The 26,336-nt window shown below is 50.2% G+C and overlaps 8 protein-coding genes across 8 annotated transcripts; 5 read left to right on the top strand and 3 right to left on the bottom strand.

Moving 5' to 3' along the window:
- Positions 1-6,337: 6,337 nt before the first annotated feature.
- On the top strand, positions 6,338-6,817 carry UHO2_04198 (uncharacterized protein; the record flags this gene model as incomplete). The annotated part of the gene is made up of 1 exon (XM_041555871.1): positions 6,338-6,817. One exon carries the CDS (start codon positions 6,338-6,340, stop codon positions 6,815-6,817), a length of 480 nt encoding a protein of 159 aa, XP_041411805.1.
- A 677-nt stretch (positions 6,818-7,494) lies between these two features.
- Positions 7,495-8,514, bottom strand: UHO2_04199 (uncharacterized protein; the record flags this gene model as incomplete). Its single annotated transcript, XM_041555872.1, has 1 exon — positions 7,495-8,514. One exon carries the CDS (start codon positions 8,512-8,514, stop codon positions 7,495-7,497), a length of 1,020 nt encoding a protein of 339 aa, XP_041411806.1.
- Positions 8,515-9,468: 954 nt separating this feature from the next.
- On the bottom strand, positions 9,469-10,785 carry UHO2_04200 (uncharacterized protein; the record flags this gene model as incomplete). Its single annotated transcript, XM_041555873.1, has 1 exon — positions 9,469-10,785. One exon carries the CDS (start codon positions 10,783-10,785, stop codon positions 9,469-9,471), a length of 1,317 nt encoding a protein of 438 aa, XP_041411807.1.
- Positions 10,786-11,315: 530 nt separating this feature from the next.
- Positions 11,316-11,739, top strand: UHO2_04201 (uncharacterized protein; the record flags this gene model as incomplete). Its single annotated transcript, XM_041555874.1, has 2 exons — positions 11,316-11,545; positions 11,643-11,739. 2 exons carry the CDS (start codon positions 11,316-11,318, stop codon positions 11,737-11,739), a joined length of 327 nt encoding a protein of 108 aa, XP_041411808.1.
- A 170-nt stretch (positions 11,740-11,909) lies between these two features.
- Positions 11,910-14,234, bottom strand: UHO2_04202 (uncharacterized protein; the record flags this gene model as incomplete). Its single annotated transcript, XM_041555875.1, has 1 exon — positions 11,910-14,234. One exon carries the CDS (start codon positions 14,232-14,234, stop codon positions 11,910-11,912), a length of 2,325 nt encoding a protein of 774 aa, XP_041411809.1.
- A 497-nt stretch (positions 14,235-14,731) lies between these two features.
- Positions 14,732-15,686, top strand: UHO2_04203 (uncharacterized protein; the record flags this gene model as incomplete). The annotated part of the gene is made up of 3 exons (XM_041555876.1): positions 14,732-14,993; positions 15,066-15,455; positions 15,550-15,686. The coding sequence occupies 3 exons, from the start codon at positions 14,732-14,734 to the stop codon at positions 15,684-15,686; spliced, it is 789 nt and encodes a 262-aa protein (XP_041411810.1).
- A 3,756-nt stretch (positions 15,687-19,442) lies between these two features.
- Positions 19,443-20,867, top strand: UHO2_04204 (uncharacterized protein; the record flags this gene model as incomplete). The annotated part of the gene is made up of 1 exon (XM_041555877.1): positions 19,443-20,867. The coding sequence occupies one exon, from the start codon at positions 19,443-19,445 to the stop codon at positions 20,865-20,867; it is 1,425 nt and encodes a 474-aa protein (XP_041411811.1).
- A 107-nt stretch (positions 20,868-20,974) lies between these two features.
- On the top strand, positions 20,975-24,601 carry UHO2_04205 (uncharacterized protein; the record flags this gene model as incomplete). Its single annotated transcript, XM_041555878.1, has 1 exon — positions 20,975-24,601. One exon carries the CDS (start codon positions 20,975-20,977, stop codon positions 24,599-24,601), a length of 3,627 nt encoding a protein of 1,208 aa, XP_041411812.1.
- Positions 24,602-26,336: the final 1,735 nt, after the last annotated feature.

Below are 26,336 nucleotides of genomic sequence, written 5' to 3' on the forward strand. Positions count from 1 at the left end.
GTCAGGGGTCTCGTGCCTGAAACCCAGGTCGGTCTGTCGAGATACTCAGTGACTATCAAACTGTGCGACAGCTATTGTCTCGGTATCGGTGACTATCAAGTTGTGCAGTGACAGCAGGTGGTGTTCGTTGTATATACTATTGTAGGTTTCGGCTGACCTCTGTGGACACTCCATTCAGGGGTAGCTCGGCACGATCCATATCAATGTTATGATGACACCAAGGTCTGGTGTGAGTGTTGATGATGATGAGGTTGATGGTATTGGTGATGAGATTGGTGATGTCGATGATAATGAGGTTGATGGTGTTGGTGATAAGGTTGGTGGCATCAACACGAGTGTCCAGTGTGTCGACTTGATGCTTGAAGTGATCCCCAGACCGCAGTGGACTACTGCCTTCGGTTCTATCTTGATCTGGACCGCTAACCTGCTATGGGCGCCTTCGGATGTCAGGTAGTGGTGATACAACACACACACTACGATGAGGAGCAACCTTTGATGGATTGCTGCTATGCTGACTGAAACTAATATATACTTATGCTGAAGTGATAACTAGTTATGGTGAGTAGAGTGGATGAGGATCCACTTGACCTATGATGATGAGAAAGCATGGTTATATACCTCTACTCAGCATCGCCAGCGATGCTGCTCCTGCTCTCTCTCTCCAGAGAGTACCTTCTTCATCGAGTACTGCTCAGGGGCCTCTCCTGCTTGGCACCCCTGTGCCTCTTGAGCTGTGTCAACTCCTTCGACACTGCTCCTCCTCCTCATGACCTGGTGTCGACTCCTTTGACACTGCTCCTCCTCCTCATGACCTGGTGTCGACTCCTTCGGCTCTTGTCTCTCGAGCCCCTGAGTGGTAACCATCTGCATGCTCCTTGAGCTTGGTCCTCTTCGTGGCTGTGCCTGCTCCTTGAGCTTGGTCCTCCTCGTGGCTGTGCTTGGCCCTCCTTTGTATGTGAGTCCATAGGAGTCCATGGTCTCCATGGAGACTGCACTACGACCATGCTCTCTACTGATCTCGACTAGATCTTCGATACCTGTGCTCCTTCCATATGAACCCATGACCCTCCTGCTTCTTGAGCATCCAGGCCCATGACAATGTTCTCGTGATTCTCGTCATGTGGCAAGCTTAGTATCATATTCCCCCTTTTGGGTTGCACCATGTCGAGTTCCACTCTGAGTTCTGTAGCAATTGCATCTATGTCTATAACGATCTCACCAGCCTCTTCAATGTCCCCCATCATTCGGTCCCATTCACAGCTGTAACTTGAGACATTTGAAGAACTTGAATTGGAATTGATGGTATGCTGATGAGAATACATTGGTTGCGATGAGTGAGTCATAACACCTGTTTCTGTTTCATCCATCACTTTGTCTTGGGGGAACCAGGTGTAGGAACATAACAGCTCATGATTGCCTGCAAGGACCCGTCTGTGGAGAGGTTGAGGATCTGCACCCGGCTGTTCGAGTTCCAAGAATCTAATGTCTTTGGCAACAACCATGCAGTTGAGCTCTGGAAGCCAGACTTTGTGGCCTTTGACCCCACATGGTTCATCTGAGAAACCCAGATATGTGCCCCGAAGAGCACATGGCCAAAGGTGTTTACTAACCACCAGATGATTTCACAACCATGTTGAGCATGTGCTTCCTTGGAGTATGACATAAGCCATGCAGCCAAACCAGCAGATGTGGCATAAGTCAGGGCAATGACCAAAGAAGAGTTCAAGGGGTGTAATGCCTCCTCATGTTGTACCCATGAGTTGATTGTGGATGTATGCTGCTTGTAGCATGGCATGTGGCCACCATCATTCATGTATACCCAAGTCATAGATGAGACTTTGGGTGATCTTCTGAATTGTCTGAATTGCCTGTTCAGCAAATGCATTGTTGGTATGTTGTTGGGTGGGTGAAGCAGAGATCTTCATGCCCATTGAAGAGCACAGCTCATGGAAGGTGGCAGACCAAAGTTCACCCTGGTCCACCTGGACCTCAGATGGTCTTTGATTCTTGGTGGCATGAATTTCAGCTAGCCACCAGGCTGCTTCCTGATATGCGGCCCCTTTGTGTGCTAGCCCTCGCACCCAAATCATACTAGAATGGGCATCATGAATGATGAGGACAAATGAATATTGGGTGGCACTGTGTAGTGGACCCATGATGTCCATTGACACCAGTTTGAGTGGCTTATCGATCTGCCGAGGGTGAGCAGTAGTCCATGCAATCACCTTGCTTCATGTGCAAACATCACACAGAGCATCAGGGTGGATCGCCAGGGTTGAGGGTATGTCATGGAGGTTTGTAGCTGCTCTCATCCATAAGATTGCATCATGACCTGCATGCCCCAGTCTTCAGTGCCAGATGCTGGCTTTGCTGCTGGCCCCAAGGGAGTGCTCTGTGCTGGTTGCCATTCTTGTCATGGCAAAAGCTAAGGAGATGGCTGGCTCAGGCATGGTATCATTCCATATGAGCATGGCAACAGTGGGGTAACCATCTCCAGTCATTGACACTTGAATGGCATGGCCATGCTTGTCTTGGACTGTGACAAGTTCATCCTCAAAGCTCACTTTCCCTTTGGCACATGTGACAGATTTGGTCCCAATAAGGTTTGTCACCAGATTGGGAACCAGTAGGCAGTCCTGGTATGTCATTCGCTCCCATTGCCACATCTTGGGACTAAAACTTAGTAGACTAACTGTACCTCCCATCTTAGATGCCGAGAGTTGCCCACTGTCAGCAGTAGTAATACTAACTTTATGTTTCATTTCTTGCCAACCTTTCCCATAGTGAGTGTGATTGACCATGACACAGGAAGTGCCAGAGTCAAACACAAATGGCACAAGCTGAGGTGGTAAATCAATTGGTGCTGGCTCGACCTCTGTAAAGAAGGGCAAGACCAGTGCTGTGTCCTATTTTTCCCGAGAATCTGCAAGCAGTAGTACTACACATGTTTTGGCATGGCTTTTGGGTGGTACTTTACTCCTGCTTTCTTTCCATCACATGTGGGCTACATCGTTGGGACAGTGGTTGGCTGCATGACCTAGTTCGCCACATGCCCAACAGTTGATGAGGGTGGCGGCCCACAGTGCAGTGAGTTCAGACTCCTCTGTTGCATGGTGACATCCTGTGGGAGTGACTTCAGCAGCAAGTTCATAACACTGACGTAGGATGTCTGATACACTTTCAGCAGTTTGCTCCCTGCCATGAATCTTCTCATGTAGGATAAACACAGAGTTGAATAAGGCATTTTGATCTGAAGGGAGTGCTCGTTTAAGGATCCTGTAGCAGTAATCCAGTTTCCAGGGGTCCTGTAAATACTCATGCAGCTCTGATATGTGAGCTTCCCACTTGACAAAAAGTCATATGTGTGGCTCCCTACTTGGTCCCAGTATAGGTCAAGGGTCACCACAGACAGCTCAAACTCTTTGACTGTAGAATGTACTTTACATTTATTCACTGCCCAATCGAAGAGATCTATGGTGATAGGTATCAGTTTGTCTCTGTGCTCAGTGAAGTATTCGATATGTAGCTTATTAGAGAAGCTCTGCATGAGGATTGAGCTGAGTATTGAATCAGCATCCTCAAATGTTGTTGATTTTCGGTCGAGAATGTTTCGTGCAAAAGGGACGATGGATAGCATTGCAAAGATATTACATTGCCATGCATGCACAGAGACCACTCTCAGGTCGAGAAGGTTGTGTTCATCCCACCACATCCTTTCATTCAAGCTTGAGAGGGTCTTGAGGTGGTGGTTTGTGATAGCACTAAGTTCAGGAGTGGGTCCTGGAGTAGTGTGATGACCAATCAAATGGCGGCGAGTGGTGCTGCTCACATCAGAGACAGAGTGTCAGCTCAGGACAGCATATCCATCTTGTTGATGTCGACTCTAATTGGGCTGGGTGTCTCCACCTTAGTATGATGTTGTTGCTCAAATGGGCCCTCGATTTTGAAGGCAAGAATGTGACCAGCATTCCATTCTTTGTTGGCGAGGAAGTTATTTACTCTGGTTCACATTGCTCTTCCTAGTTCAATTCAGCTCAGGAACAGGCCTAGGTCATGCATTCCATAATACAGTTCACTGACACACTCAATCATGATGGAGAGAGGTGAGATGACTTGTTTGTTGTCACTGGTGACAGTGAATTCTAGAAGACTCCCCTCCTTTGGAGTGTTGGGTGTGCCATAAACTTCACTGGCTATCATATGATTGAACTGATTTTGAAGCATTTTTGGTAGTTGTGGGAGGAGGTCTTCCATCAGACTAATGAAGTCATCATAGAGGGAGTAGTTTACATCAGGCATCATTGAGGGTGAGTTCAAGGATGAGGTAGGGCTTTGGTTTGGGCTCATAACCTGAAGAAATTGAGGTTGTATGAGGTCCTGATACTGGTGATCAGGGATGGTCTAAGTACAATGTTACTACTTTTGTTACAGCAGAACCATATACTAAATTGACCTACAAGAATGTAGCGAGAGCCTAGTGCTCTCTGTGAGATAAATATACATGTGTGCAGCACAAGCCAAATGTGGGACTGCTCCTACTTAATGATCTAGCCTGACAACGAGCAAGACTTGGTTGTACCCGATCCTCAACAAACTCGATTGTCTCCGATCTCCGATCTCGTCGCCCTAGCGTCACTTGTTAGCATCATCACTGGATCGTTACTTTCAGCATGCACGACCCATTGGTAAAGGTTGACAAAGGTAACGATCAAACATGACATTGGAAGGTGACGCAAGCCGATGGTGTAGGAATCGGGACAAACAGATCTGATCAGAGATTCAGGGGGACCGATCTGGGATGAGATTGGGTACAACACAGTCCCGTTGGTTGTCATGGTAGGACATTAGATAGGAGTAATCCCACCTCTGATAAGTGCGACACAGATGTATATATAGCACACTGAGAGCACTAAGCTCTCAGTGTTTCACTTCTTAGTCAATTTAGTATATGTTTCTGCCGTAACAAAGTAGCGACATCGTACTTAGACTCTCCCCGATCACCAGTATCGGGACAGAAACGACTTCAGTTTCTAACAAAGGTCCTTCCTACGATACAGGCACTCACAACAAGCTGTGTCTCGACCCACGGCGATGGCGATGGATGGCATTGATTCAGGTGCCCCTTCTTTCAAAAAACGCTCACGTTTCTTTCAAACATAGGGTCCTCGAAACCTTTTCCCACACCAACACTGCCCTTCGCTGTCCAAGTCAAGCGATCGATACCAATGCCTAATAAGCGCTCATTCGAACGGTCCTGTATCGTACGAGTCTGAATGTCAGTCCAGCAACCTTGTTCGAAATCGAATTCGAGAGAACATTGTTTCTGTGAATTGCAGCAGTCCGAGAAGTTCGATGCGTGTTGACACCAGATCGACTCCCTTCCAGACACAATCGGAGGCACAATCCTTCGCAACACCATGCGATGATGGTCTTGTATGATGAGGGAACAAAAGGCAATGTAAATTGGAATCACGATCAACAGGAAATGAAGCGAGGAAGAGAGGAGATAAAGAGAGCATTCGAACAACGACAAAACCGAATCACAAAACCAACCAGGACTGCGCTTAGACAGGAGTACCCTCGCTTCCATCCTCAACCCCCTTTCCACCCTCCTTTCCACCCTTCGAACCCGAACAACCGTGTTCCTCAGCGTTCTCTCCACCAGCTTCGGAACAATGCTTGCAGAATGCCTGCTCCCACCAACGTACATCGCCGGGTTTATTTACCACCTTTTTAACGTTCTCTACACATTCAACATAGTTAGGGCCAATCAGAACGCAATGGGCGTGCTTTTGGGCTTCGGTGATAAACTTTTGAATCGGGCGAGCTTTAGTATCGACAGCCGGTTTAAAGTATTCGTCTACATGAGCAAATGGTAACGTGCAGCCACCGAATGCTATTTCCGGTTCGTTGGAGAGGATTGAATTGACGAGGATCGTGGACGCTAGAACCTGTTTGCCTTTGCCGTTGTCTCGACGAAACTTGCCGGAGGTACTAGCTTCAACACCAACATTGGCGAGGAAGAGGCAAGAGGCTACGAAAGCAAAAACAAGAGATTTGGGAAACATTGTAAAAAAAACTTGACTCCAGGTCGAGGTTGGTAGAAGATGTGAAGAGTTGGTGAAAGAAGAAGAGCGGTAGAGGTGAGGAGGGGGTGTTTATATGCTTTTTAGATAGGTGACACGAGTAGAGAAGAGGGGAGCCTATTTCACCAAGGTTCCACAGAGACGGTTTCGCCGCTACCGGATTAGGGCTTGCTCGGTGCGAAAGAGGTGGTGTCCGGTGGTTTGAGTCGGCATTTCATTCAGTGGGAAGGTTGGTGATGGTGGTAGGAAATATGCACGACCCATTGGCAACGGTTCCCATTCCCACGATACAGGCACGCACAACAGGCTGGGTCTCGACCCACGGCGATGTCGATGATTTCATTCAGCGGAATGAGGACTTTGCACATTCCGTGGGTCTCGGTCTGTGCCTGTACTCAAGTCAAATGACCACCCCACCTCCTCCTCCTTCGCAGCCCTCTCCCAACCCTTTTGAAGAAGAGGTCAAGTATCAACTGAAACCAAACACCGCAACACTTTTCCCTGGTCATCCAGCGCAATTGAAGGAAAAAGAAGCGCTCTCAGAAACGCCGTTCAGAATAGCATCAAATCCCAACAACAAGACGGTCCTACGACAGGTGAAGAAGCATCTAGTACACTTACAAGACATGTTGAACGCACATGCGATCGTCATCGTCAGGAGTGTGGCGATCGAGGTTCACAAGAAAGGAATTCCGCTTGTCCAGGCGTTTGTCGTGAGATGCGCGCTTTAGATGTATCGTGCGTAGATTTGGAGATAGAAACGATTACATTTGCAAATCCCTCAGAAGGATGCGGGATGTGGTGTCGATTGCAGTTCGGATGCCCGGTTGGAGGGTGCAAGCTTGCCATATGTGGGAAGGCAGACCAACATGCCTTTTGGGAGGGAAGCACAAGGACGCAAGATCGTACAAGTCCGTGTCTGTACAGATACGGGAATAGAACACAAATGTGCAGCAGAACTACTAGACTGTGTGGCGTGATTGCGAGGAGCAAAGCAAGACCTTGACTAAGGCTCTGCATCCTCATCGCTTCTCTCAGCAACCAAGTGCGACTGTGCTCGGATAGGAAAAGACCTTGACACGGAGAATGATGATGAGGAGGAGGAGGGAAAGAGTCGGGTTCAACACCAATCGGACCTCTTTGAAAACACAAGACCAACGATGCAAAAAGCAAATGCGAAAAGAGAACAGGATGCGATCTACTACAAAAGCCAACCAAACATGACGACGATGATGATACAAACAATAACGAAAACAACTAACAACGATGAAGAAGAAGAAGAAGATGATGATGATGATGGGATATGCTATGCAATGCCAAGGTCTGCTGATACTGAAACTGACTTGGAAAGTGACTAGAAGGTGGAAAAGAGATGCTTCGTTTCTCGTATCGGAGCAAAAGCCTCTCTCTACCTTGCCGATTCTACCTGCTGGATGAGTTGGGAGGATGGCTGCGAACGGGATGACTGAAGATACTGTCTGCTTTGAGCTGCTTGACCACGGGTAAAATCGATCATTGCTCCCAACGTATCTCTAGCCGACAAAGGCACTCTTGCCGTCCTTTGAGCTTCCGTCTCTGTCCTCCTCTTTGCATATGCCGAAGCGAGTCCTCTTCCCCCCACCGTGGCGGTGGTATGAAGACGGCCAAGAGGCTCAGCAATCAAGGACGAAGCATCCCAACCGCTCGAACCAACTCGAACCAAAGTGGAACCAGACCAAACATGGCAAAGCTGACAAGGGCTTCCAGAGGAAAACTGGAGCATTCTAGCGGCAGTGTAGTCCAACTGTTGATCGACTATCGGCCAAAAACGCTGTCTCTCTGGAGCACCAACGATGCTTTTTTCATCGTACATATCCACTTGTCTCGACTTGGCTCTAAACGCATCTGCTTGCGGGTTGGTTAGGGACAACGAGCCAATGGGTGCGGTGCGCGTTGCGGAAAGCAATCGAAGCTCTGGTAGGATATCCACCCTTTGCTCTGTTTGGGTGCCGGTTGGCGTGGCGAGTGGCGTTCGTCTACCGCGCTGTCGCAGTTGTCTAGCTTTCCTCCAAGCAGCGATGGGAGAAGAGGGTGTGTTGCATGCCTGTCCGTTCAAGTCGGAGATCGAGGATGAAATGGCAGTGGAGCGTATGCCAAGGGCGCAAGTTATGGCGTTGCAATTGCGTTTGGCGGGTGCAAGTGAGATGATGTCTCCTTCAGAAAGGACTCGCTTAGTTGTACGGCTTGCGCGTTTACGGGTGAGGGGGGGAGAATCACGACATTCGGAAGAACTACCTGCGCTGGAGTCGGATGCTTCTTCTGTGTGGAGATTGTTAGATGCGGCAGTGTGGAAGCAGGAGGAAGAGGAGGAGGAAGAAGAAGCGACGGAAGGTGGTGGAGAAGGAGATGCAGAACCCTTACGCCGAGGGGTTGACTCTGAAGTCGACATCATCGCGAAAGGGCAATAAAGAGGGCGCGCTGGGGTGATGGATTGCTATGCCAAGGCGATCAATACTATGTTCTGGCGGCGACCGAAAAGCCGCAAGACGATGAACCAAATAGTGGGACAAGTGCTGGGAGATAATGGCCTTGTCTCGATATCGAGGTGGTGTTGAGCGCGTCGATCAAGATAAAGGCGAAGAAACAAGACGTAGCTCGAAAATGTTGTTGTTGGGAGTGATGGCGGTAGTTGGATGAGCGAGCAAGATCGAAAGGGGATGGTGGGAGGATGGAGAGAGGGAGGGAGGACAAGCACAAGCACAAGGAAGCACAAGGAGAGACAAGACACCCGGGCCATGGACCCAGGAAAGGATAGGGTTGTCCATTGCCATGGATCTCTTGCGATCGAGAGAAAGCCAAACGCTTCCGAGCCGAACCTCTCTGCGGTGGTGTAACTATAACACAGACAGTATGACGTTTTCTGGACCCTTACTGTAAAGCAAGAATGCCATGTTTTGGCTGCGCACCACGATCGATTGCAACACCTGCATACCCACCCTCCTCTCTCTCTCTCTCTCTCTCTCGCCTTCGATTGCTTGCTAGAGGTTGCGGCTGGCTGGTGGGATGACCGTCGCGATCTTCTCTTGCTTAAGCATCCAACCGATCCTTCCAACCGATCCTTCCCACCGCATCGCCCCTAGAATCAAGCTTCTCGGCTCTCGTTTCCCGGTTGATCCCGATCGCGGAGATGGACGCTCATTACACGGCAGGAAGCCAAGATGGGTAGTGGGATTACAGAATCGCAAGGACATTACTTTCATACAAATCAAGCTTTCTCTGCCATGATCGCCAGGCGGAATCTTGGTAGGTGCAGCGCAATCAACTCAACGCACCGCCGCTTGTGAATGTGAGTATGAGACGGGAAAGAAGCTGCTATGCTTTAGCTCTTTAGAGGAGGTGTCTTTTACAGCAGCCCTTGTTGTTCCAAGAATCGCCTTTCGATACTGTTCAACCCTCTTGCCTCTCCCTCGTTGGAAGCATGCGAGAAGAGACCGAAGGGGACCGTTTCAAACCGGTGATTCTTAGGCCCGATCCCAAAGGCTGATTTGACAACCCTCACCTTACCTCTTTTGCTCCTCTCCATTATCCAAGTTGCTTGTTTGAGCTTTGAACGTATACCTAATGGATCCTTCTCCCGCTTCTTTTCCTCCTCCTCTGCTTTGGTCGGTGTGCAAGAGGGAAGGAGCAGCAGCGGGGCATCATTGAGTATCCTCGCGTAGATCCTTCTTTGTCTGCGAGGTTGCGAGTAGTCTTTTGGGTTAGAATCCCATCCCTGTGTCCTTAAGGCCTTTGTTCGGTGCTGTGCGGCGTTCATTTTGCTTTTGTACTGCTGCACCGCTTTGTACGCTGTCTTGAGATAGGGTTTGCTGTCCTTCCCCTCTCTCTCCTCTCTCTCCTCTCTCTCCTCTCTCTCCTCTCTCTCCTCTCTCTTCTGTTCGTCTCTGAGGCGGAATCGGGTTGGAAGGTTAACAAACTCTTCAGCCATCGGTCTAGCCTTGTTGACCAACCGGGCGAACAAGGAATCCTCACTTGCCCTATCGCCAGTGACAATGTCGAGTGGAACCTTGAGTTTGCGCATATAACTTTTCAGATGTTTCTTCCTCGCTCCGCTAACCCTCCTCCTTCCCGATGCCTTGTTGAAGTATTGCACCAATGCGTCGTCCTCGGCTGGCAAAAACGGCGGTGGAGGCCGACTGGTGAGATGGCTAGCGTTCTTCACTGGCGCTCCATCCATGCTCGCTTCGCTGGTCAACAATGTAACCAGCAGCGGTGGGAATTCTTTCTTCCTAAGCTCTTTCGGATATTTCTCCTCGGAAGGAGAGGCTGAGGGTTGTGGGCTGAGATCGGATAAAGCATCTCGTCTGAGCTTGCCACTTCGAGCATAAGCGAGCGATAGGGAGCGGTATACGGCGTGTTCCCAGCCGAAATTGGCGTCTGCTAAGTGCCGACGTTGCGTTCGAGCTCGGAGTATGCGTTTAACTTCAGTTGAAGGTGAATAGCCGCTCGAACATGTGGGTGGGAGATGAGAAGGGCGAGTAGTGAGGAGAGGCGAGAGGTTGCATCGAGCGAGGTACCGATGTGAAGTCAAGATAACTGGATCGTTGAATGTCGATGAGAGAAGACGCGCTTGGTGGAGGATCGTTCGATAGAGGTGTCTCAGCCCTTCGTTCGACGTTGATGTGAGGATTGTGCTGCTCGAGGTTGATGTTGAGGCCAACATCTTGTGGCGCAATCCCTCTTGGAAGTGATGAGCAAACAGAGCAAAGTGGTGAGAAGCAAGCAATTGGCGTTGCACCGAGAACTTTTTAAAGAAAAGTGGATCGCACGGGTCCCGATCGCTGGCGATCGGTGAGAGTCGGAGCACGATGTCACTGCTATTTGAAGACAGAAACGTGTATACTCGATTGACTAGAGGAAGGAATGTGGCGGGAGCCTCAAGCTCCTCGCATGATATATATACAAACTGGGTGGCACTCGCCGGACGAGGGTGTCGGTTGTACCCGATCCCCAATCTCCGATCAAATCGTCCTTCACCCGATCCCTCTTGTAACTGCTTACGTCACCCCATATCATCACTCTGGATCGTTTCTTTCAGTACTTTTTGCTGCTTCCTCCGACTCCCGAATTTTGGGCTTGAGAAGAAAGAGACAGGCGCACGGCCCAACACCTCCTCCTCCTCCTCCTCCTCCTCCTCCTCCTCCTCCTCCTTGACCCAACACCACCTTGCTAACCCGCGGATCAACAGCAATCATGTCAGAAGTGACACGCACCCCTACTAACACAGAAACAGCATCCTTCTGGCAAGGCCTCTTCCACTCGATCTTTACACCAGAATACAACACAGTCGCACAAGGAATCATGAATTTTTCCTTTTACGCTCTCTTTTTGGTGCTGTTCATTCTAGTTTTCCTTACCAATTACAATCCGCATGTGATTGCGCTATTGACATTGGCGGTTGGTTTGTGGATGAGCGTTAATTGGTAAGCCTGGCTGCTCTCTGACTCTATTCGATGGCGATGGCAAGTGTAGCGCTGACAGACAGTCTTTGCGTTGATTTCGATTGGGTTGGCCTTGTAGGTTCATGAAAGAGCTTGCAAAACTTCCTGCGAGTAGTAAGCAGGTTCAACAAATGCCCGATGCTATACAGGAAGAGAAAAGCAAGAAGGATCTGTAGCACAGCAACACCAGATCTCGCTCAATCCATTCTGTATCGACAGCACATTTGCAAACTTCAAAAGATACCCTTCAACAGCATACCTTTTCTTTTTCCCGCTGCCAATTCATCGTCTCTATTGCGCCAACCTCTACTGTGCCCAAGTCGTGGAAGCTATGGTGGTGGGAATGTTACTTGTTGCTCGTCGGCGGTTCCCTCCTCACAGCACTACTAGAAGTAGTCCTATCTAACCTATCAAGCTTCGGACTACCGGCTCCTCCTCCACCTCCCTTATCCTTCAACAAACTTTGGAAGAAACTATGCAAAACTTCACTCTGTTTTGGAGCTCCTGGACTAGTCGTGCCCCCTGAACCTGACGCTGTTGCTGGACTAGTCGCTCTGCCTTCTCCCGCAGCAGCTCCCGTCATTGCTGCTACAGCCGCAGCAGCAGCAGAAGATTCTCTCTTCTCCCTACCACTCCTCTCCCTCTCTCTCTCCCTCTCTCTCTCTCTCTCCCTCTCCCTCTCTCTCTCCCTCTCCCTCTCCCCGGCTGTTGGTGTTCCTAGAGTTCCATCCTTGGCCATATATTTCTCCACACTTGGCAGACCGGCACTACCCCCCGTCATGGGACCGACTACGGCGCGTTTACTGAATTTGCATCTGGGATCGGGATCTTTTTGCAACGTTGCATAATGTTGGCCCAAAAATGCCTGTTCATCTGGAATCCGTACTTTAGCAATTGTGTCTTTGCCATTGGGAGTAGCTTCCCAGTCGGATACGATATCTTCGTAGAGCTTCATCGCCGATTGAACCTCATTCCCATCAGCAACCTCGGAAATGAGCTCTTTCTCCAATTCATCCTCCACCTCTTGAGTCCTTGCCAACTTGCGCACCCGCCGTTGCTGATCAAGGTGACAATCATTCTCCCACCCTTTAGCCATGCTTTGAGCATCAAACGGTTCCCGCAATGCTTTGATTTTACCCCAACTATCCCAGCCTGCAGGAACAAGCAATGTGTCTCTATCTGTAGTTGAGGCTCGATAGGGGAAGTTGAATACTGTTGTACCTCCTGCTGCTGCCGAAATCCCACCACCACCGGATTGCAATTGCGATTGCGATTGCGATTGCAATTGAGATTGCAATTGAGATTGCGATCGGGATTGTTGAGCGGAAGGAGTGAACAAGCGATGGAGCAAATAAGAGCGCAAAATGTCGATAGACTGCGAACGAAGCGAAGAAGTATAGAAAAGAGCTGCACCATACTTCATACAGATAGTTCGAAGCACTTGTTGGATGTAATCGAATTGTTCTTCTTTGAATCCTTTATCACGTTCGAGACGTGGGATTGCATCGGCTTTGGTGCAGACGACGACGATGGGGATTCCGAGGTTGTCGGTGAGTGTACCGTCTGATAAGGGGTTTGCTTCGGACGAGTCGAGGGATATGCTGACGGTTGTTATGGGTGTTGGGAGGGCGTCTGCGTCAATTGTGGATGGTTGTGCTGAAGAGTTGGCGGGTTGGCCTGTTGCTGCTGCTGCTGCAGTTGTTGAGCTAGTGTCGGTGGAAGGTGTCTTCTGTGCAGCAGGTTCGACATAAGCTCGGATGTAGGATTCGAGACTGTCCTTGATTTCGTCAAGCGCGACACGTGTCCTGCTCCATTCTGCATCGCGATGTTGTTGTGAGGAGAGTGCACCGTCGGCGGCATTGTCGATGAGCTCGCGTAGGATGTTGAGCCAGTTCCGAAGTTGCTCTAGGAAGGACCAGGGCTGCTCCCAGTCGAGCAAGATGACGATGATCGAGTCCTTGAGCGAGTCGATCGATGGCTTTAGTGAAAGCAGGCTGCTTTGGTCAGCTGGTGAGGTGGACGCAGCAGCAGTGGTGTTCGAGGAGGAGACGGTGGTAGAAGCAAGCGCAGCCATAGCAGCGGCTGTATCTTGTTCCGTCGAGCTCAAGTTCGGTTCAGGGAAGGCGAACGGGAGCAGTGACGTATAGGCAGGCTGAGAAGAGTGAAGGGTGTAGGCGCCTACACGAGCTACGATCTCGTCCCTGTCCTTTTCATCTCCAAAGTCAAAGTATGCGTATGCTAGACCGAGGTCATTCGCAGCAGCAGCCGCCGAGCTGGGTTTGGACCTCGAAGCGGCCTTGTCGTCCGGACGAGCAGCAAGTGCAGAGGCAGCCGAGGTGGCAGAATGGCTGTTGCATCTACCGCTGACGAGACCAGTTGGCGAAGTGGAAGCGAGGGCGGAGAGAAGCGATGATTTGCCAGACTTGGGTTCGCCTAGAAGAACGAGGTTCTTGGTCGAAATAGCTTTGGAGCTCTTGACGCTGTTCAAGATGCTTGACCAGAGATCTTGCTGTGATTGTGCGTCATTTGGTTGCGATGCATCGGCGGTACTGTTTCGTGATGCTTGGCCGGCCTGCGTTGTCAACTGTGAGGGTCTGACGGGCGAGTCGGCGTAGCTCATTGCGCAAGATGAGGCAGCTTGTGGGCTCGCTGGAGATGCGAGAGCGTCCATTCTGTCGGGGGAAGAGGAAGCAGAAGCTGGTGCTCTGCGTGTTGAGCAGTGCGCCAATCGTGTAATGGGACGATCAGACCGAGGTGATGGTGAGGGGAGATGATGGTAAGAAGGAGATGATGGTGAGAGCAACACTTGAATGTGTCCTGTGCGTGTCAAGAAAGCGTTTTTGGCGCTTTGTGAAAGTAACACTCAGCCAAAGGAATCGGGATCGGGCTGCCGATGATGAGGGTCCCCGCTGGTTCAAGATCGGGTGCAGCTAAAAACGGCACTTTCCCCGTGAATCAGCAGCCTCTCTCACTCGTTTTAGCCTGAGTTTGGAGGGCCGTCACTTTGTACTGACAACCATCATCATCATCGATCACACATCATCGATCATCATTCGAACGTCTGAAAGAGCAATAGCACACAACGCAGTCCCACTTCCCACTTCCCGCTTCCCACTTCCCACTTCCAGCATCGCAATCTCGCTTTTCACGCAGCCCACGAGACACACCATGTCGAGCCCAAGACATTCTCCTCCTCCCTCTGCTGCGGCACCTAAGCCCAAAGGTATTCTCAAAAATGCAGGCGAGCGCAGACGATCGCAAGGTGAAGCGCTCAGCCAAGAGGACGATGCAAACAGACTGCAATGGGACGAAACCAACCTGACACTGCACGAGATCGAACGAGAACACCAAGAAGCACGTATGAAGATCGATGAACCCAAGACCCCCTTTGTTCATGATACTGCACTCGGTCCTGTTGGTGACGATGATCGTAAGTCAAATCTCGTACCACATTTTCGCATAGCTAGCTGATTGACCCGATCTATGTCCTCTCTTGCGATAGTGTTTGACCTGGACGGTGCAGCGCCTCGTCGTGGCTCTGTCGCAGACCAGCTTGCAGCCAATACATCCGCCAATGCAGGTCGAGCACCCGGAGAAGATTTCGGTCTCGCCGTCGGACTCGATGCCGCCGAACTCGCCAAAGGCAACACCGCTTCCAACTTGATGTCTGTTGACAGCAACCAAGTTCGAGCCAACTCGATCCGATCCACTTCTCGTTCACCTTCGTTTTCCTTGCCTCCCAAGAGTCCTTCTTCTCGACGATCCAGTTCTAGATCGGCTACTGCTGCAGCAGCAGATGATGATAGAAGTGGAGTGAGGCAACAGGCAAACGAGATGCAAGTGGGCGATCAAGATGATGGCGAGGTTGAAGAAGAGGATGCTGATCCTGAAAGTAAGTCGCGCCAACTTCTCCATCTGATGTGTCTTAGAGGCTGGAATACTGACGAAAGGATCTTTGAATTGCGGGTGGGGTGTGGTAATGACAGCTCAAGCCAAGCATGCAGCCTTTACAGCAAAGAGGAACCAACATTATGGGAACGAGGCAGAAGTGATGAAGATCGCTGCTTCTCTAGCGTCTTATCAGGATGAAGATGACGAGGAGGAGGTTAACAACGAGATTTGACTCCCATCTCGGCCACTGTGAATGGCGCTACTGCCAGCTGAAAGCATTCATTGCTTCGACCGACATGGTCTCGACAGTGTCTTGGTCCTTGACTTGCTTCATACCCTGGTTTCGGTGACTAGTATGTATCTTGATTGTTGCAACTCCAATTGCATGTTGGGTTTTCTTTTTTTGCTCGGTGTATGCTTGCAGTCTGACTTTGCGAAGTCGATTTGAATCCCTGCAACAGCCAAACCAAGTGCATCTCTTACTGCCAATCAGGTGGCTTGCTCGAGTGAGACCATCATATCACTTTAACGAGGCCCAATGTCATGGTGGTAGCCTTCAGGGGGCGCAAATGAGGAGCTAAGTGATGCGAAATTTATCGCCCTGCAAAGCGCCTACAATTGCTGAGATTGACGATCCAATGATGACGCTGAAGGGCGACGCAACGTCGACCAGATCGGAGATCAGGCAGGGCCGATCCGATAAGGTGGCAGATTCGACTAGAGATCGAGGATAACCGATCTCGCTAGAGATCAGGGACAACGAAGTCCTGCTCATTGTCAGGCTGGATCATTAACCATAGCAACTCCCACATTTGGCATGTGCTGCTCCTATGTATATACAGCTTGCATGTAAACTGTCCCAAGATTTTACATGTCACCATACATCACTCTAATGCTCAATAGCTATAAGTTGTATTGCCACACTGTCTCATATCATCTGAAAGCCCTGCTTCTTCTCTCCAAGACTGTGTAAATGATATTGACATTGACTAAAAAAAATTGTGCTATGAAGAAGAGCTGAATTTTTTTTTTATTGTGGGACAGTTTATGGAGTGCTCCTCAAGAACACCTTAGTACTTTGTATTCCCTCCTTTGGCCTTCAGAACCACCTTGATGCAGTCTGGCATGCTCTCTATTAGTATCCTACATGTCTCTGGAGTGATTGCTTTCCATTCAGCTTCACATCTCTTGAGCAGTTCATCCCTGGACTTTGCAATTGTACTATACTGTGAAAGTCACAATTTGAGATGGTGCCAGAGGTGTTCAATTGGGTTCAAGTCCAGCGACTGCCCTGGCCATTGCATAACCTTATGTCATGGGTGTCAGGGGTCTCGCGCCTGAAACCCAGGTCGGTCTGTCGAGATACTCGGTGACTATCAAACTGTGCGACAGCTATTGTCTCAGTATCAGTAACTATCAAGTTGCGCAGTGACAGCAGGTGGCATTTGTTGTATATACTATCGTAGGTTTCGGCTGACCTCTGTGGACACTCCGTTCAGGGGTAGCTCGGCATGATCAATATCAATGCTTCGGTTATGATGACACCAAGGTCTGGTGTGAGTGTTGATGATGATGAGGTTGATGACGTTGGTGATAAGGTTGGTGAGTGTTGATGATAATGAGGTTGATGGTGTTGGTGATAAGGTTGGTGGCATCAACACGAGTGTCCAGTGTGTTGACTTTGATGCTTGAAGTGATCCCTGGACTGCAGTGGACTACTGCCTTCAGTTCTATCTATATCCAGACCACTAACCTGCTATGGGGTGCCTATGGACATCAGGTAGTGGTGATACAACACACACACTACAATGAGGAGCAACCTTGATAGATTGCTGCTATGCTGACTGTAACTAATGAGTACTTGTGTTTCTAAAGTATTGACTAGTTGTATGGTGAGTAGAGTGGATGAGGATCCACTCGACCTATGATGATGAGAAAGCATGGTTATATACCTCTTCACAGCATCGCCAGCGATGCTGCTCCTGCTCTCTCTCCAGAGAGTACCTTCTTCATCAAGTACTGCTCAGGGGCCTCTCCTGCTTGGCACCCCTGTGCCTCTTGAGTGGTGTCAACTCCTTCGACACTGCTCCTCCTCCTCATGACCTGGTGTCGACTCCTTCAACACTGCTCCTCTTCCTTTGACTGGTGACAGTTCCTTTGACTCTTGTCTCTCGAGCCCCTGAGTGGTAACCATCTGAGCTTGGTCCTCTTCGTGGCTGTGCCTGCTCCTTGAGCTTGGTCCTCCTTGTGGCTGTGCCTGGCCCTCCTCGCATGTGGCTCGTGTCCTCCTTTGCATGTGAGTCTGTAGGAGTCCATGGTCTCCATGGAGACTGCACTATGACCATGCTCTCTACTGGTATCGACTAGATCTTCGATACCTGTGCTCCTTCCATATGAACCCCCCTCCTGCTTCTTGAGCATCCAGGCCCATGACAATGGGCCTGAGTGCGCAGGAAGCAGGAAGACCCGCTAGTTCATATGAAGGGAGTGCAAGAATCAGGGGATCGGGCAGAACGTAGGATTTGTGGCAGAATTTGCTGAGATCTGCAGTAGAATCGGCTTTATGACAGATCTCAGTGAGATCAGTATGAACAAGGATGATATCATGAATCCTGATGAGATCAGTAGTAGGAGAGGTCGTATAGTAGATTCTGCAGAGATCAGTGACAAGGATGTTTGTATGATGAATTCACATGTGAAGAGGACCAAGCTCACAGGCAAGGAGGACCAAGCTCTGCCAAGATGGGGACCAAGCTCAGTAAATTGTGTCATGGGCCTGGATGCTCAAGAAGCAGGAGGGTCACTGGTTCATATGGATGGAGCACAGGTATCGAAGACCTAGTCGATACCAGTAGAGAGCATGGTCGTAGTGCAGTCTCCATGGAGACCATGGACTCCTATGGATTCACATGCAAAGGAGCACTGAGCCCATATGCGAGGAGGACCAGGCACAGCCACGAGGAGGACCAAGCTCAAAGAGCAGGCGCAGCCATGAGGAGGACCAAGCTCAGATGGTTACCACTCAGGGGCTCGAGAGACAGGAAGTCGACACAGGTCATGAGGAGGAGGAGCAGTGTCGAAGGAGTTGACACAGGTCATGAGGAGGAGGAGCAGTGTCGAAGGAGTCGACACAGGTCATGAGGAGGAGGAGCAGTGTCGAAGGAGTCGACACCACTCAAGAGGCACAGGGGTGCCAAGCAGGAGAGGCCCCTGAGCAGTACTCGATGAAGAAAGTACTCTCTGGAGAGAGAGCAGGAGCAGCATCGCTGGCGATGCTGTGAAGAGGTATATAACCATGCTTTCTCATCATCATAGGTCGAGTGGATCCCCATCCACTCTACTCACCATAACTAGTTATCACTTCAGCATAAAGTATACATTAGTTTCAGTCAGCATAGCAGCAATCTATCAAGGTTGCTCCTCATCGTAGTGTGTGTGTTGTATCACCACTACCTGACGTCCGAAGGCGCCCATAGCAGGTTAGCGGTCCGGATATAGATAGAACCGAAGGCAGTAGTCCACTGCGGTCCGGGGATCACTTCAAGCATCAAGTCAACACACTGGACACTCGTGTTGACGCCACCAACCTTATCACCAACACCATCAACCTCATTATCATTGACATCACCAATCTTATCATCAACACCATCAACCTCATTATCATCGACATCACCAATCTCATCACCAACACCATCAACCTCATCATCATCAACACCCACACCAGACCTTGGTGTCATCATAACATTGATATTGATCGTGCCGAGCTACCCCTGAACGGAGTGTCCACAGAGGTCAGCCGAAACCTACGATAGTATATACAACGAACGCACCACCTGCTGTCACTGCACAACTTGATAGTCACCGATACCGAGACAATAGCTGTCACACAGTTTAATAGTCACCGAGTATCTCGACAGACCGACCTGGGTTTCAGGCGCGAGACCCCTGACATTAGAGTGGATCGTTCAAGCAGCTCCTCACGATCACCATGATGGACCCAGACCTCAACAATAAGCTCGATAGACTACTCACTCTATTGGAAGCACAGCTAGAGCTTACCAGACAGGGTCATCGAGAGGAACGATTACAACGAGCTCAACTGAGCAGGGAGGAGACAATGGACCTCTCTCACTCGGAAGACCAAGCAGGAGGAGGAGATGAGTCTATGATAGGAGACCCACATACTCCTACTCCGGCTCCACGACCAAGACGATCAGTCTCATTCAACCTGGATGAGCAGGAGGACATCAACTACGAGAAGTATGCTTCACCTACTGGGCCAAGATATGTCAAGACTAAGCTGGACCCCTACAGCAGGACTAGGACGGATCCTTACCCCCTGGACCACGAGGAGGATACCAGCATCATGGCAGAGCTTAACCGGTCAAAGCCCATTGCCACCCCCTTTCCAAAGTTCAATCCCCGAGACATGGAGATCTTCATTCTAGAAGCCGAAGCATGGTTTAAGTTCAACCAGGTGTATGAGCAGTCTAGGATGATCAATCACATGGGTGCTCAACTGGAAGGGACAGCAAGAGAGTGGTGGACCTCCAAGCTCCGTATTGATAGAGCTAGAGAAGGAAGGTTGTTCAATGATTGGCACTACTTCACAGAGCGACTGTCAGAGCAGTTCAACCCACGCAATGCTAGGATGGAGGCATACAACAAGCTGTTGGCTCTCAGACTCACAAGTGATGCTCCTGGTGCCGCCACACGTCATGTAGAGCGGTTCAGAGACTTGGAAGGACAGGTCAACCTAGATGACAATGAGCTAGTGATTGATCTCTTCAGAGGTAGTCTCACTCGTAGCATACAGGAGAAGTTCGAGAGGAATCCACCTGGGAAGAGATGGGAGTGGTATCGAGAGGTCGAGGAGATCGATCGACAGAGGATGCTACTACAGCAGTCCTCGGCTAGACACTCACTTCCAAATGCCATGTCACCGCCACTAAGAACTGGGTCTCGGCCAAATCAAAGTTCGATCCCCATCCGACAACCCACTCAACCTTATCCAGCTCGATCACCATCACAAGCAACTACACAAGCAACTATACAAAACCTAAACCGACCCCTTCCTCATCATCCCACCCAACCCTCGAAGCAAGGAAGCCCTGCTCCATCAGGTATCAACACCTGTCATGTATGCAAGGGTATCGGCCATTGGGCCAGAGACTGCCCCAGCAGGAGGGTAAACCCTCTTAGCTCTCGACCCATGGGACCAAAGGTTATGGTCACCACAGCAGACCCCTTCGAGGAGGCCACCGACTCAGGAGATGGCCACACAGGCAGCACTGAGACGGGTGACCCCGAGGCCATGGACCTCAGCTCATACCAGCAACCCATGGACCCCGATCACGAGGAGGAGCACGATGATGATGACGACGAGGGAAACGTCAGTGGGGTGATGCACTGATGGCATGCATTGCTCTACAAACCTCCTCGCCATCACTCTGTATATATCAAGATTGTCAAGTATGTTTCTCTACCAGTGGAGGCAAAGCAGTACTGGAGCTCTCTGGAATGGTTCAAGACCATCCTGCTCAGATACTAGCTGATACCGGTGCTGGTTTGTCCATAGTCTCAGATTCTTTCATTAGTAAGTACCAAATACCCACAAAACCCATAAAAACAAGATCGATCCATGGTGTCACCGGGCACCAACTCTCCATCAATAGTTCTGCGAGCATGCAGGTATCTATTGGTACACACAATCTGGGTGTGGTCGAAGCTTCAGTGGCCGACACTGCGGACTATGACCTCATCCTGGGGTTCACTGAGCTACGGAGGCTCAAACCCACCATACAATGGGATACGGGCCAGCTGGAGTTCAAGACTCAGGAGCAGGACCGACCCCCTAGGAGACCCCCTGAAGCAGCAAGAGCAGGGGACCTAACCATGAGGAGACCAACCCTTCATGGTAACGAGTTTGTCTCAGCAGAGCGCATACTACGAGCAGCTCTGGAAGATGGACCCATAGGGTTCATGCTGTTAGAGGAGCCACCATCATCACTCCCGGCCTTTGGTTTTGTACCTACAGGCGCAGACAAAGGAGTCGAGATGGAGGTGGAGGTAGATAAGGTGGTGACGGCTGCAGACATACCAAAGCCATACCAACACCTGCGAGATGTGTTTGATGAGGTGGAAGCAGACAAGCTGCCCCATCATACCGAGCATGATCTCCACCTCGAGTTGATAGAAGGAGGTAAGCCACCTCAAGGGCCCCTATACCTTAAGGGACCCAAGGAGATGTCCGAGTTGAGGAGATACTTGGATGAGAACCTCGAGAAGGGGTTCATAAGACCATCGAAGAGCCCGGCACGATCACCAGTGCTCTTCGTACCAAAGAAGGATGGAGGTCTCAGACTCTGTGTGGACTACAGAGGTCTCAACGAGATCACTGTCAAGAACAGGGCACCATTGCCCCTCATCGAGGAGCAGCTGTTCTTACTCAGGAAGGCAAGGATCTATACCAAGCTAGACCTTAGAGCAGCATACAACCTCATCCGGATTGCTAAAGGAGATGAATGGAAGACAGCTTTTGGCACTCAGTTGGGACTCTATGAGTACCTAGTGATGCCCTTTGGCCTAGCCAATGCTCCGGCTCACTTCCAGTCATTCATCAATGACATCTTCCGAGACATCATTGGAGTATATGTAGTGGTATACTTAGATGACTTCCTGATCTTCAGCGACACTGAAGAGGTACATGTGAAGCATGTCACCGAGGTCCTCACTCGCTTAAGGAGCAACAGGCTCTTTGCTAAGCTGTCAAAGTGTGAGTTCCACACCAAGACAGTTGAGTTCCTGGGGTACATCATCAAGCCAACGGGCATAGAGATGGACCCAGAAAAGGTGTGCACTGTCAAGGAGTGGCCAATGCCGGAGTCAATCCATGACATCCAGAGGTTCCTGGGTTTTGCCAACTTCTATCGAAGGTTCATAGCCCACTTTGCTCGCATAGCCAAGCCCTTGACAGCACTGGTAAAGCCTATAGAACGGTTCAAGAAGTTCGAGCTACCAGAGGAGGCCCAACGGGCCTTCCACAAGCTCATCCAGGCCTTCACATCAGCAGGAGTGCTTCAGCACTTCGACTACCACCTTCCAACAAGGTTGGAGACTGATGCAAGTGACTTTGCTATAGCAGGAGTACTCAAGCAGGAGCATGAAGGACGATGGCATCCAGTGGCCTTCTACTCTAGGAAGATGTCTTCTGCCGAGAAGAACTATGAGATCCATGATAAGGAGCTCCTAGCTGTGGTCGCCTGCCTCACTCAGTGGCGACACATGCTAGCTGGACTACCAAACCAACTGGTCATCCTCACTGACCATGAAGCCCTCAAGTACTTCAAGTCACAGAGACGCATCACAGGTCGACAAGCTCGATGGGCAATACTACTAGCAGACTTCGACTTCATATTGCAGTATCGACCAGGAGACAAAGGTGGTGAACCCGATGCTCTCACCAGAAGGACAGACATGCAACCAGCCGGTGAAGAGCAGGATCACAATGTGAGGCAACTACTGCCTCCTCGAGTGTTCAAGGAGACAGCAGACCATGACTCGCTTCTAGTGGCCCCCATGATCTCGATGGAGTCCATAGCATCAAAAGGCCTCAAAGACCTGGTCAAGATCTTCCAGCCTTTAGACCAAGAGCTACAGGAGATACATAGGAAGAAGCCTTTCGAACTCAAGGATGACCTATGGTACAGTGGAGGAAGGTTGGTTATCCCCAAGGTGATCATGCCAGGGAGGACCAACAACCGACACTCAAGGAGTGCCAAAGAGGTAGATGGACAGTCTCTCTCTGTAGAGCATCTGCGATTCATGGTGATGACCCAATGTCATGATGGTATCACTGCTGGACACGTAGGAAGAGATGCTACCATCAAGGCAGCTCAACGACATTACTGGTGGCCAAACATGACAGCTTGGATTGCAGACTATGTAGCAAGTTGTCCTGTATGTGCTAGGTACAAAGCTCCTCGTCATCGTCCATATGGTTTGCTACAGCCACTAGCAACCCCAGACAGGCCCTGGGGCTCCATATCCCTCGACTTCATTGAAGGACTACCACCATCAAAGAAGTATGACTCCAAGACCTATGACTCTATCCTAGTCATCGTCGACAGGTTAACCAAGTTTGCCATACTAGCTCCAACCCATAAGACAGTCACGGCCAAACAGACTGCAGTATTGCTATATGGACACATGGTTAGACTCTTTGGATATCCAGATCACATGGTCTCGGACCGAGGCAGGCAGTTCATATCAGGAGCATGGAAGGCATTTGCAGAGCAAATGGGTGTGAAGCACTCACTTAGCACGGCTTACCATCCTCAAACTGATGGTCAGACAGAGAGAGTCAATCAGGTCATAGAGCAATATCTCAGGATGTACTGCAACTATGAGCAGAATGACTGGGCCAACCTGCTGGACACTGCGGCCTTTGTATACAACAACACGGTCCACAACAGCATTGGTGTCTCACCATTCTTTGCATGCTATGGATGGAACCCCAAAGCTCATCCTGACATCCCTCAACGACTAGGAGTCAATGATCCAGGTCGCTTCGAGTACCTCATGGATGGAAAGGAGCGTTGCAAGTACCTCCAGGAGCAGATCAGAGAGGCACAACGTAGATCAGTAGACCAGTATAACAGGAAGCACAAGGACATTGAGTTTAAGGTGGGTGATATGGTCTATATCAACCGCCGAAACTGGAAGACACGGAGACCCACACCCAAGTTGGATACCCGGTTTGCAGGACCCTACCCAGTTCAGGAACGGGTAGGACGCCGAGCTTACCGAATCACATTGCCAGCAAACCTTAGGGTGCATGATGTGTTCCATGTCTCCATGCTCGAGCCAGCAAGAACAAGTTCTCTTCCTCAACGTGCTGAACAGCCCACCATGCCACCACTTCCAGATGAGGACCTCGACTTCGAAGTCGAAGCACTCATCGACAAGCGTTCACACAATGGGACTACAGAGTACAAGGTGTTGTGGAGAGGGTACTCAGAAGAAGCTGCTTCATGGGAACCAGTAGAGAACCTCAACTGTCCCGACCTCATCCAGGAGTATGAGGTGTCGGAGGGGGGACAAGTGAGTAGACAAAGTAGGGAAAGGAGGAGAGAACAGGAGGAGTAGAGAGAGGAAGAGAGAACAGGAGGAGTAGAGAGAGGAGGATGACGTTGAGAGAAGGAGGAAGGATGACGGGGGCGATGTTGTCAAGGAAGAGGAGGAGTCAGCATGAACCAGACCAGAGCATGCCTCGACGGAGCTCGGCTCTTAAGAGGGGGGTAGTGTCATGGGCCTGGATGCTCAAGAAGCAGGAGGGTCACTGGTTCATATGGATGGAGCACAGGTATCGAAGACCTAGTCGATACCAGTAGAGAGCATGGTCGTAGTGCAGTCTCCATGGAGACCATGGACTCCTATGGATTCACATGCAAAGGAGCACTGAGCCCATATGCGAGGAGGACCAGGCACAGCCACGAGGAGGACCAAGCTCAAAGAGCAGGCGCAGCCATGAGGAGGACCAAGCTCAGATGGTTACCACTCAGGGGCTCGAGAGACAGGAAGTCGACACAGGTCATGAGGAGGAGGAGCAGTGTCGAAGGAGTCGACACAGGTCATGAGGAGGAGGAGCAGTGTCGAAGGAGTCGACACAGGTCATGAGGAGGAGGAGCAGTGTCGAAGGAGTCGACACCACTCAAGAGGCACAGGGGTGCCAAGCAGGAGAGGCCCCTGAGCAGTACTCGATGAAGAAAGTACTCTCTGGAGAGAGAGCAGGAGCAGCATCGCTGGCGATGCTGTGAAGAGGTATATAACCATGCTTTCTCATCATCATAGGTCGAGTGGATCCCCATCCACTCTACTCACCATAACTAGTTATCACTTCAGCATAAAGTATACATTAGTTTCAGTCAGCATAGCAGCAATCTATCAAGGTTGCTCCTCATCGTAGTGTGTGTGTTGTATCACCACTACCTGACGTCCGAAGGCGCCCATAGCAGGTTAGCGGTCCGGATATAGATAGAACCGAAGGCAGTAGTCCACTGCGGTCCGGGGATCACTTCAAGCATCAAGTCAACACACTGGACACTCGTGTTGACGCCACCAACCTTATCACCAACACCATCAACCTCATTATCATCGACGCCACCAACCTTATCACCAACACCATCAACCTCATTATCATCGACATCACCAATCTCATCACCAACACCATCAACCTCATCATCATCAACACTCACACCAGACCTTGGTGTCATCATAACATTGATATTGATCGTGCCGAGCTACCCCTGAACGGAGTGTCCACAGAGGTCAGCCGAAACCTACGATAGTATATACAACGAACACCACCTGCTGTCACTGCACAACTTGATAGTCACCGATACCGAGACAATAGCTGTCACACAGTTTAATAGTCACCGAGTATCTCGACAGACCGACCTGGGTTTCAGGCGCGAGACCCCTGACAAATTGCAGCTGGTTACCACTCAGGGGTTCACAAGATAGGAGTCAAGAGAACAGTCACTGGTTAAGAGGAAGGAGAGCTGTGTCATGGACACCAGCATATAGTTCATGAGGAAGAAGAGCTGTGTCGAGGAGGTCGACACACAGCTCAAGAGGGACAGGAGTAGGGTTACAGGGACTCCTGCATAGCACTCGATGAAGGAGGTACTCTCTGGAGAGAGAGTTGGAGCAGTGGCACTGGCAGCACTGTGAAGAGGTATAAAGCCATACCTTCTCGTCACTAAGTGGTCGAGTGGATCCCCATCCACTCTACTCACCATACAACTAGTCAATACTTTAGAAACATAAGTACTCATTAGTTTTCAGTCAGCATAAGTTGCAATCAATAGATTGCTCCTCA

The sequence above is a fragment of the Ustilago hordei genome (assembly GCF_900519145.1).
Source record: "Ustilago hordei strain Uho2 genome assembly, contig: UHO2_contig_08, whole genome shotgun sequence".
NCBI lineage: Eukaryota > Fungi > Basidiomycota > Ustilaginomycetes > Ustilaginales > Ustilaginaceae > Ustilago > Ustilago hordei.